The 12195-nt window shown below is 35.3% G+C and overlaps 2 protein-coding genes across 2 annotated transcripts; both read left to right on the top strand.

The window, feature by feature from the left end:
• The first annotated feature begins 1094 nt into the window (after positions 1-1094).
• Positions 1095-8747, top strand: LOC110825927 (cation/H(+) antiporter 18-like). The gene is made up of 4 exons (XM_088217836.1): positions 1095-1406; positions 4569-4817; positions 6241-7242; positions 7334-8747. The coding sequence occupies exons 2-4, from the start codon at positions 4617-4619 to the stop codon at positions 8510-8512; spliced, it is 2382 nt and encodes a 793-aa protein (XP_088073962.1). The 5' UTR covers positions 1095-1406; positions 4569-4616; the 3' UTR covers positions 8513-8747.
• Positions 8748-9255: 508 nt separating this feature from the next.
• On the top strand, positions 9256-10167 carry LOC110825925 (Nucleic acid-binding, OB-fold-like protein). The gene is made up of 2 exons (XM_022056472.2): positions 9256-9416; positions 9617-10167. The coding sequence occupies exons 1-2, from the start codon at positions 9328-9330 to the stop codon at positions 9972-9974; spliced, it is 447 nt and encodes a 148-aa protein (XP_021912164.1). The 5' UTR covers positions 9256-9327; the 3' UTR covers positions 9975-10167.
• The last annotated feature ends 2028 nt before the right edge of the window (positions 10168-12195 follow it).

The raw sequence follows: 12195 nt of genomic DNA, 5'->3' as shown, positions 1-12195 counted from the left end.
ATTAACTTATCTTAGAATTGATAATGAACTGATCCATTACTCTTTAAAACTATTTACATGTGAAATTAATCTCTTTTATAAATAACAACAAGCTGATATCTTACAATTTGAAATCTCTTATCTATAAAGTTGAATTATGGATCGAAAATACTTTATGAAATGCAGTTATATAAAATAATAAATAAATAATCTGTATTGACTATTGAAATAAAAAATATAAAAAGACATGACAAAAGCTAAGAATTCAGTGTCAAACGTTATACAAAAATAAGGACCTTTAGGAGGATTGATATTTTGGAAATCTATAAAATATATATTATTTCACTTAAGGTGAAAATTCTTTAAGTTATCACAATTAGAAAACCAAACTTGGTGAAAAATAGAAATAACAAAGAAGATATAGGTGAAGAGCCCCCTAAACTACATATAACTTCTCTTAATTTGTTGTAAATTTCTGAATTCAGCTTTATATTTCACATTATTTTATAAAAATCTCCACATAAATTATATTATGTCTTAAATTACAGGTAATACACTGTTATCATAATAATTTTTTGTGTTAGAATATCTTCTCTCTTGTAATTGATTATAGCGTTAGAGGGAAGATGTTAAAAAAAAAAAAAAATCAGATACCCATTAAACATTGTTTATCTTCCATGTTGAGAGTAAAAGAATTTTATATCATAATAAAAATATATTGTAATTATAAGGTAATAAAATTTATAACTTTTTAAAAAAAGTGAAAATTAGTTTTTTTTTACGTAATTTTTTATTTATAAATTTAATATAAATAGTAAGTAATGAATATAAAAAATTATAAATTAAAAAGTTACAAAATGATTAAAAAACATATAATTTTATTATTTTTATAAAATAAATTCGACATAAAAAAGCTAAAGGACTTTTTTATTTAAATTTATAAGATACCAATTTATAAACTATACCGCATAAAATAAGCATTTTTATGTTTTGAATATTCCTTTTTTTAAATTTTAAACTAGGAAAGAGAATTATAAAAAGACGAAAATACCACATAATTTGATAGATGGAGGTGGATGAATAAACTCAGAAAAGACAAATGCAGGGAATGGCTGCTACAGTTGACTAAAGGGTACAAAAAGTCAAAAAGCATGGAAGTAAAGAGTCCTATCTTGAATTGGATTGCAGTTTTCTGCACCTGCTCAAAAGTCGAAAACCGATCTTGATTTGGTTCTATTTCCCTATCTCATATAAACAAGCACCAATGTATATCATACTCCTCAAATTCCTCATTCTCTTTTCCCAGCTGCTCATAATTCCTCTTCTCCCCTTTCTTCTTGATTCATTCGCATCACTCTCTCTGCCTTCTTTTTGGTACTATGCATCGTGCCATTTCAACTTAATAGCTATCACTGCAAAGCAAACAGGTACGTGATTTCTTCTTTTCTGTTTCTTTTTGGTTCTTCCATTTCTCGTTTTGGATTAACATCTGAGAACGAATATTCATTCTATGGGTCGTTTACTGGAGTATAAGCCTTGCATACACTATCCGATGGGTTTTCTGTGGGATTTTTCCTTCAATGGCAAGTTATAAGTAACCTACAAGAATGCCGCCTCTTTGGTGTTTCCATTTTAGAAAACCATTGTCCATCGAAGCTTAACCGCTTTAGTCGAGCCTATCCCAAATATTTCTTGATTAAGCTTGCTAAAGTGCTTAGTTATTGATATTTGATTTCTTCACCGTCTGTGTAACACCCAGAGTATTTTTAATTTTATTATTATTATTATTTTTTTTTTTTGTATTTGAAATTTTTAAATTTTTATTTAATTTAATAAAAATAAAAATAATAATAATGATAAAATTGGGTAAAAATATTATTTGGATTTAATTAAAATGGATTTTAAAAAAAATGGGTGAAAATTTGGATTCTGGAGGTATTTTTGAAAAGAAAATCGGAAACCGGGGGGTCAAAACGCAATTTAGAAAAGTTGTGCCACATCAGCAGCCACGTCAGCAGCCCCGGCCAACCAGGACACGCCGCGTGGCAAGGAAATGCTGACATGGAACGGGCCACGTGGGCGATCTGCGTGCGTGCGATCGGATGGCCTAGATCTGTTCCCGCACGCACGGACGGCCCAGATCAAACGTGCGCACGGACAGCCCAGATTCACGCGTACGGACGACCCAGATTCAATCAGGCACGGACGGCCCAGATTGCATCGCGATGGACGGCCCAGATTTAATTCCAATTAAATCGCGATCGGACGGTCCAGATTTAATCTTGATGGACGGTTGAGATTAAAAGGCAAATTGTATAAATAACCCCACCCACACCTGACCACAAAACCTTAGCCGCCAGTGCCTCGCCGGAGAAGAAGAACCAGACGCCGGAGGAGCCGGCCGCCGCCACCCGCCGCCGCACCGGAGAGGTTTCCGACCGCCAATCAAGATAAATTTTCTCCCCTTGTCTCGTTTTTCGATGTTGAGTCCGCCTATGGCCAAACTGGAGCCAAACCACCGACCAAACGGCCGGAAAACCCAGCCGAAGTCCGGCGCCGCCGCCGCGACCCCCCTCTGTTTTTGCCTCCGATGAGTCCCTTCCCGGCCTCCGTTCGATGCAAATTTTATACCGCTGTGATCACTGTTCTTTTCTCTACAGATTGATCGGAGCCAAACATCAAAACGCAACTCACGCCGGATGAGCCGCCGCACCTGAGAGTACTGCCGTCGGTAAGTCTCGGTTTTTCGTGATTTTTTGGCCCACCGAGGGCCCTAGGGTTGTTTTATTATGGTTTGAATTATGGTGAACCCGATATTGTGTTGTTTTATTTGGTGTTCATTATTGGTTTACGTGTTTGTGTATGATTGGATAATTGAGACCAAGGAAAATGGAAAAAAGGTTATGTGAATTGATAAATGGATAATGTGGATAGCCTGACTAGATATCCTGGGAGATGGAGTACGGACCGGATCCGTAGGGAACCCTACCGGGAACGTGGTCTCTCATACCGGACGGGATATGGAGACTTTATGTGTTTTGACGCCCACACCGGACGGGGTATGGGGACGGCCCGTTTCACTCTCATACCGGACGGGGTATTGAGGTTCATGGTTTTGGCGCCCATACCGGACGAGGTATGGAGACGACCCTGGAATCATGTTGTAATATTAATAGTTCACGGGTAGCGGGGACCCCCTATGGATCCCCATTGATACTAGTAGGCTGGTAAATGAGGAAAATATGTTGTTTAATAATTGAAATGCAAAGGCGTGGTAAGTGTTATGTTGTAAAGTCTATATGATTTCATTATGATGATAATGTTATCGCTTTCATATGTTGTTTTTATGAATCTCACCGAGGTAAGTGGACAATAAAGGTTTTTATGTTAATAAACGAGTTTGTTATAAATTATACTCCATTTGTCATTTTTGTTTTCTACCCACCTTTACTTCCGTGGCGGTGAGATAATGTGATGTCTTTACTGGGCTGGTGTAGCTCATTCCTTATTTAACCATTTCAGATCAGGAAAACGTTGTTCCCGAGCCGATTCCGCAGGAAGACGGCGAAGGGGACACCTAAAGACTTCATAATTATATTTATAGTTCTTGTTTCGAGTATCTCTTGTAATTAGTTTGTTCCTTCATATTTTGAGTACGTTTTGGTTATTGTGTAAGAGATGTTAATCAAAATTTTTATTATACTTCTGCATTTGAGATTTTTAATACATACATTTCATTTAAATTTCCGGAGCCGTTACAGTCTGGGTATTGCCATCATATTTGCCGCTAATTGAATTTTTTTTTTTTTAAAAAAAACTTCTTTTCTTTTTCTTTAATTATCAGTCGGTTCTTAAATTTTCTTGAAGCCAGAGTTCTTATATCGCATTTTTTAGTAGTTAATATTAGTGTGTGATCTGTAATTTTTTTGGAGGTGGAACTTGAAATATTGAAAAGCGAGCTGGCGAATATGAGTTGTATGTGTCTAGTTTGTACACAGTTGATGTTGTTCTAGAGCGCAGCTCTGTTTGGTACGCCAGGAGATCATGGGAAGATGAAAGAACAATTGAACAAAACGTTTCAAAAGAAATTGTCCCAGTGACAAGATGTTAAGTTTTGTAGAAATGTTAGCAATAATCTGACAAAATCCGTAAGAGGATTAATGTAGGTCGAGCTATTGAAAACTTTAAACTTCAGGTGCCTTGAAGATGCATTTTATATCTGCAGGAAGTTGCACTTCTTTAGTTGCCTATTTAATAAATAGGCATTTATATTGCCTTTGGTTCAAACCAATTATATTTGAATTTATTTCCTAGCTCTTAGTTGTTTAATATATGGCAAGCAATCATAATTTTCATTCTGATGCATAATTAAATAAACTTCACTTCTATCTTTAGTGTCACAACTATGCATTTGTGTTCCCACATATCAATAAAAAATGACAAAAACACCAAATTGAATTGAACTTGAATTCAATAATAATTACTAGCATCTCGGTGGCTTAGCATGACAATATTTTTGTTGCTTCGCTTTGAATTTTTCTTAAAACTATTTATATAGAATTTAGTCTGAAATATACCTCTGTTAGCAGGAACAGAAGTGAAAGATTACTGTTTTTCGCTGGCACTGTTTTCTTGAAATGGCTGTCAGTCCTACAGCAGAACAAACATGTCCACCTCCAATGAAGGCTACATCAAATGGCATCTTCCAGGGTGATAACCCGCTTGATTTTGAGCTTCCTCTTCTCATTTTACAGATATGCCTGGTAATTGTTCTCACACGGGGTCTTGCTTTTCTTCTGAGGCCCCTGAGACAGCCACGTGTTATCGCAGAGATCATTGTGAGTTTCCTTTTCATTTTTCCCGGTCTTTCGTGTATCTTTATGCATGATCACTACTCTGTTTAACCCAGATCAGATACTATTGATGATTGTTGTTGCAAATAATTACCTAGGAGGGGTATATATGTTCTTCAACTAATATGGAGTATATTAAAATTTAATAGCAGGAAAACAACTAGAGAAAATATAAAAATAAATAAGGTGAGAGGTTAGAGATCCAACAGAATACCTTTAGTTAAAGGTTTTAAGCTTTCACTTTCACATGAATTGCACAGTGCCTCTTTCCCAATTTAGGCATAACCAAACTAATATGCCTTTTGATGTTCAAAGGGAAAAAAGGTAAAACTCTCTCTGGACTTAAGTCTTCTTATAAGAGATTACCACACACAAAGTTTAAAGAAAAATAGTGTAATCACAATATATTTGGCGGGATATACAAATTGAAGGTTCACAAATAAATTGTTACCATTAGAGTTTTGCAAAACAATAGCACTCCAGTGGGTTTTATGAGGTTTTTTTATCCCAATGACTCCACATTGTCTGGACCATGTAGAGTGACATTATATGCTTCCATTGACCATTTCAATAATATACCATGACAATAAGAGATGCAAGAACTAAGTCTATTTTTAATGTGTCCGTTCTTGGTTTACTCAAATGATGAGTTAAGGAATGTCAAATAGAATCAATTAATGGCTATGGCAGTTTATACTAAAAAAATGTTATATGTCTCTCATAATTAGTTTGAACGAGCAAATTTCTTGTTTTATCAACTAATCATTTAAGATAAAACTATTTAAAAATTTGCTATAGATATCCAAAGTTGCATGAATTTTTAGTACGAATATGGTTATGAGAGAGAAAAATTTTATCGACCACTTGTACATGTTGCTTATTTTCATTTCCAAAAAAAATAAAAAATTGTGCATGTTGCTTATTTAATTTCATTGTTTGTTGCCCATGCTAATCCTGTATCATAGCTCCTTGCTCTTCTTTCAGTTTGTTATTTTTCACAAGCTTTAAGATTCAATTTTCCAGCTTTTTGTATTGCGGTATAATGAACTAGAAAATGAACTTATCATTCTCGGTATTTTGAACGGTCCATTTGGCTATGGTGCTTTGAGGTGTTTTTTGGATATTCTTGTGTCTTTCAAGATCTAATTCAGTTTTTGTTTAGTTTTCTCATTCTCTCAGTTTCTTCTTCTGTAATTCAAGCCCTGAATTAACTGTGTTACAGTGATTTCTGCATACTAATTTACAGAATGAGCTACTTATTTTTTGTTAATTGTATGATCTTTATATGAGGTTTATAGAAACCATGAGATCATGCTGCATCAAATTAATGTTTTTACATATAGTAGCAGCAAGAGCATAACAGTTATTCTACGCTAATGTTAGTGACTTTGCTTTGCTCATTTGATAGGGAGGAGTTATACTTGGGCCATCAGTTCTGGGTCGAAATAAGCAGTATTTGCAAGTTGTATTTCCACCTAAAAGTCTCACAGTTTTAGATACTCTGGCAAACCTAGGCCTCATTTTCTTTTTATTTCTTGCTGGCCTAGAATTAGATCCGAGATCGCTTTGCCGTACTGGAAAGCAGGCACTTTGTATTGCTATTGCTGGAATTAGTCTCCCTTTTGCATTAGGAATTGGTTCTTCATTTATCCTCAAGGCAACCATATCCAAGGGTTTAGGTGGTGCCTCATTTCTTGTGTTCATGGGTGTGGCACTTTCAATTACTGCCTTCCCTGTCTTAGCTCGTATCTTGGCTGAATTGAAGCTTCTAACCACAGATGTTGGCAGAATGGCTATGTCAGCTGCAGCTGTCAATGATGTAGCTGCATGGATTCTGCTTGCTCTTGCGGTTGCCTTATCTGGGTCCAATCATTCTCCCCTTGTTTCATTATGGGTCTTCTTGGGTGGCTGCATTTTTGTAATCTGTTCAATTATCATCATTCCCCCAGTGTTCAGATGGATGTCTAAAAGATGCCATGAAGGTGAGCCAGTTGGAGAGATGTATATTTGTGCTACCTTGGGTGTTGTTCTGGCTGCTGGGTTTGTAACTGATGCAATCGGAATTCATGCGATGTTTGGTGCATTTGTCATTGGAGTTCTCATCCCAAAGGAAGGACCATTTGCTGGTGCTCTTGTGGAGAAAGTTGAGGATCTCGTATCTGGTCTGTTCCTGCCATTGTACTTCGTGTCTAGTGGACTGAAGACAAATATTGCTTCAGTTAAAGGGCTCCAGTCCTGGGGTCTTCTGGTTCTTGTCATTTTCACAGCATGTTTCGGGAAGATTGTTGGCACTGTTGTTGTGACTCTTTCTTGCAAAGTGCCTCTTCGTGAGGCTGTAGCATTGGGGTTCCTCATGAATACTAAGGGATTGGTGGAACTCATTGTTCTGAACATTGGTAAAGATAGAAAGGTAAACTCAGTTTTTTGCTAATATGATAAATGATTATGATCATATTTAGTTTTTCAACTCTTCCAAAGTAATTTAGCTGTTGTATTTTCAGGTTCTCAATGATCAGACTTTTGCTATTATGATATTAATGGCTCTTTTTACAACCTTCATAACAACTCCAGCCGTCATGGCTGCATATAAGCCAGCAAGAAGAGCAAAGAGATCAGATGACTACAAGCACAGGACTATTGAAAGGAAAAATCCGGAAAGTCAACTTCGACTCCTTGCCTGTTTCCATAGTGCCAGAAACATCCCAACAATAATAAATCTACTTGAGGTTTCACGAGGAATTGTGAAGCATGATGGACTTTGTGCATATGTGATGCACCTCATGGAGCTCTCTGAAAGGTCCTCAGCTATATTAAAGGTCCATAATGTGAGGAAAAATGGGTTACCTTTCTGGAATAAGAACCGACCCAATCATGTAGTTGTTGCATTTGAGGCTTTTCAGCAATTGAGCCAGGTTTCTGTCCGTCCTATGACTGCCATCTCTTCAATGTCTGACATACACGAGGACATTTGTACCAGTGCTGAGTTGAAGAGGGCAGCAATTATAATTCTTCCATTTCACAAGCATCAGAGACTGGATGGTTCCTTGGAGACTACTAGAACTGACTTTCGCTGGGTTAACCAGAGGGTTCTTGAGCATGCATCATGTTCTGTTGGAATTCTAGTTGATCGTGGTCTGGGTGGAACTTCTCAGGTAACTGCAAGCAACGTTTCTTATAACATTACAGCCCTTTTCTTTGGTGGTCATGATGACAGGGAAGCACTTGCTTATGGGGCTCGAATGGCTGAGCACCCAGGTGTTACTTTGACTTTCATTCACTTCTTAATTGGATCTACGAGTGTAGGAGAGATCGTAAGAGTAGACACTGATGATGGCAATTCAACGAGCCAGTTGGGATTGTCAGACTCGGACTTCCTTAATCAGTTTAAGCAGAAGGCATCAGCTGAGAATTCAATATTTTATGAAGAGAAGGTTGTTGGAAATGCAGCGGAAACCATTGGCGTGATTCGTGAGGTAAGTCGGTGCAATCTTTTCTTGGTGGGTCGAATGCCTGAAGGTGAAGTAGCCTTAGCTCTAAGTGGGAGGAACGAATACCCTGAACTGGGCCCTGTTGGGAGTTTATTGGCTTCTTGTGATTTCTCAACAACGGCATCAGTGTTGGTGATCCAACGATACAAAGGAAATAGAAGGTTGGATTTGATTTCAGTAAGTCTAGAATGAAAATTACTGGTAAGAGTCTTTGGTAGTTGTGAAAAGTAGAAAGAAGTTTTTAAGTTTTCTGATACACGGCTTCAGGGATAGCCTCTTTGTAAACTTTAGTTTGTTTTTTTGAAGGATGGTAATTCTGGTTTGGATTTTTTTTTTTTTTTTTTTAATCTTTCTCATCCCTGTGGAAATTATGAAATTGAAGTTAGGATGTAATAAATAATAACCAGGTTTTGGTGGGGCTGCTGCATTGGTATGTTATACAAAATTTTTAAAATTTCATTTGATTATTTCTGTAGCATGATAAAATAAATAAATATATATGAATAAACCGTCTAATTAATAATTAATTTTTTGTGTAACTTTAAAACATATAAAACATCAGTTTAACTTTAAAATTCAATTAAAGCACTGATTTATTATTAATTTTAGAAATAAAAAAGTTGGATATTTAAATAAAGATAAAAAAAAAACTAAGGACTAAATTTTACAATTAGCCCATGAAAATGGCAATTAGTAAATAGGAGTAAAAACCATAGAGTAAAATTTATTTTACCGCAAAATATATATTACTAATTCAATTTTACAAGTTTTCATTTCTAATTTAATTTAGTGATTTCTATTTAAAAACCTTTACATTCTGTTTTTAGAATAAATTAGATTTTATTTTATAAATATTTATTATGTTTAGAGGTTAGCTGAAAATATAAATATATAAATAAATCCAATTATTTTATTATTTTTTTTAAATAAACAGCAGCAAGATAAATACAAAGCCATGAGCAGAGACCCGTGTATCAGCCAGTTAGGGTTTTAGGATAAGATCAGCCATGCTTCAACTCTGCTTCAATCTCCCTCCTCAATCCAAGCCACTGTTTATTCCGCATCAACAAGCAGTACCGGGTTGCTGTTTTATCAAGTGAGTCATTCTTATTTTGGTTCGGATTTCTGTGTTTCCCTTTTCACTTATAGAAATTTCTCGTCTCTGATGGAGAAAGCTGATTCATTTGGTTCGTCTCTTTTGTTCTTTCTTCCCAAAATTGTTTCTTACTTTGGTATTCGATGCCGGCAATACAAACAGGTTTCCAACCCAAATTGTTTTTTTTTTTCTTCTAACAGCCCAGTACAATTACAATTCAAATTCGGATTAAACAATGGCGTCACGAAGATTTCATCAACAATACGTTGCCAGAAATCGAGTGGCAGGAGGGCTGGAGGGGATAAAAACATGTTCGTAAAGCAGGTGGCGAAGCAAGGAGGCAAAAAGTCAGTTCTCGAAGGTCTAATTACTGAATCACTTCCCAATGGCATGTTCCGTGTGAACTTAGATAATGGAGATTTGATTCTTGGTTATATATCTGGAAAGATCCGAAAGAATTTTATACGTATACTGCCGGGTGACAGAGTGAAGGTTGAAGTAAGTGGTTATGATTCATCGAAGGGACGTATAATTTTCAGATTGAGCAGTAAGGATTAGAATGATTTCGTGGTTTCTTGGAACCATAACCTGGCATTTGTAAGGATACAATTCAAGGTTTAAATTTTACAAGTGCCTTTGTTTCTTTCAGTTAATAGGTTCTGAACTGTGCAATACATAATGTAAAAATCACAGTTGTATAGGGCATTCGAGCGCAAAAAAATTTTAATCGAGTCAAAATTGTTTTCTGTGACCTTGGTGTTGAAATAGGAAGGTATTATTTCTTGCTGTGTGGAAGAAAAATTATCCGTGATTCTCTTTTTCCTAGCTGAAGTTAGTAATCTAGTGGATATTCAGACTGCAGATTGTTGCCAATATATATGTGCATGCGTGTGCGTTTGCGTGTGCGTATACACACGTATTTCTAGACGTTTTAGATGGTCTCTACCCAGAAGATGGAGATTGTAAGGCTGCCATTTTTCACTGAAAGTCAGATGGAACGAGTTCCTCCTGGTTTTGTAACATTAATATGCTGCCATGGTTTGTGAGAAAATATAATATTTTTTTCGTGCATTGGATGTTTGGGCCAAATTTTGTGAGCAGGAAGTCCTCCGAACTGGATTTATGTTTGTCCTGTCTATGATGTATGGAATTTTCAGTGTTTTTGTCGATCCATTTTTGTGATTTTGCATGCAGCAGAGGTCGGAGATAGAAACGCTCCTGGCAGCAGGGCAGAGTTTGAATATAAGAAAGTAGTGGGGCAGAACTTGAAATTATTTCTTTTGAGAAACTTGGCAGAGAAAGAGAAGAGAAAATAATGATAAGCAAAAATGGAGAAAATTCACCCATCCAGATCCTTCAAAACTCGAAGGCCATAAAAGTCGTAAAGATGCCAACCCAGGAAAGAAACCAAATGCTGTTGACCAAATTAAAAAGTAAATACCCTATAAATCTAAAACTCTTATTATATATATATATATATATATATTTTTTGGTTTTCTAAAGATTATTTTTATCTTTATTATTTTAATTAAAATGCTTCAATTTTTATCTATAAATGTAAATAAAAATCCATTTGAACAAGTTTTTCTCTAATGAAAGTGAAAGCTCAATCTCACCTCGATTTGCATGTCAAGACAGGAGGAATATTTAAAAAAATAAAAAACACCTTATTTGTTTCTAGCTTTGACTCTTCAACCTTTTGGATTAATTACTCTAATTGACTTTTATAAACAATAAAACGAGCATACCAGTCCCAAGTGTCTTTCTTGCATACATCAAAACATATATATATATATATATATGTGTGTATTCATTCAGAAAAATATATAATTATAGAAGAATCAAAACATAAATAAAAACAATAATATTTCAAAATATCATTAATTTTCTAAATAGAATGCACACGAATTCACAAAAAAAGAAAACACGTGGACATATAATATATATATATATAAAATTAAGAAACAGAAAAAGAAAAGAGAGGAAGAAAAAAAAAACAGAAAGAGAAAAGAGAGGGCCGAGCGGCATCGACGTGAAAGAGAGAAGGGTCGCACGGTGTTGTGCGATGCTGCAATCGAAGGAGAAAGAAATAGGAGAGGAATCGCCATCGGTTAGAGAGAGAAAAAAAAAGGAGAGAGAGTGAGAAGACACGCAGTGGGTAGAGAGAGAAAGAGGGAAGAAAGAAGAAAGAAGAAGAAGAAGAAAGAAAGAAGAAATTAAAAAAAAAAAAAAAAAAGAGGAGGAGAGGAGTTGCAGGAAAGGAGAAATAAGAAAAACAAAAGAAATGAAATGAAATAAGAAAAAATGAAAGGGTGTCGACCAAATATGATCTTGGTGCGCAGCATGCGACTACGCGCGCTTATTCAATCATCAGCACCTGTTATTTTTGGTAACACGCATATAATGACGTACGGTGATGTTGGCCACTTGGACCGCATGTTCCAAGATAAAATTTGTTCTTAATTTCTTATAATATAATTTTTAAAATTATTCATAATTTAATTTATGTATTTTCTATTATAAATGAGAAAAATTATCCAACCAGTATTCGAATTTTTGAGAGGACAATAGATCGAGGTATAAAGGATTTTCAAAGTTTTCTTGATCACACTATAAATAAGAATTATGTGTATTCTGTACAAAAATATAAATTATATATTTATATAAATGTGTATATGTATAATACATTGTGTGTGAATGTTTAAATGTATGTGTAGTATAATAGGAATATAATTAGTATGTCTAATTTGTATTTTTTTATATTTATATAGTGTATATA

The sequence above is a fragment of the Carica papaya genome, chromosome 4 (assembly GCF_054855325.1).
Source record: "Carica papaya isolate Zhongbai chromosome 4, ASM5485532v1, whole genome shotgun sequence".
NCBI classification, from domain to species: domain Eukaryota; kingdom Viridiplantae; phylum Streptophyta; class Magnoliopsida; order Brassicales; family Caricaceae; genus Carica; species Carica papaya.
The sequence above is the reverse complement of the archived record's forward strand: the minus strand, read 5'-3'. Positions and strand labels throughout refer to the sequence as shown.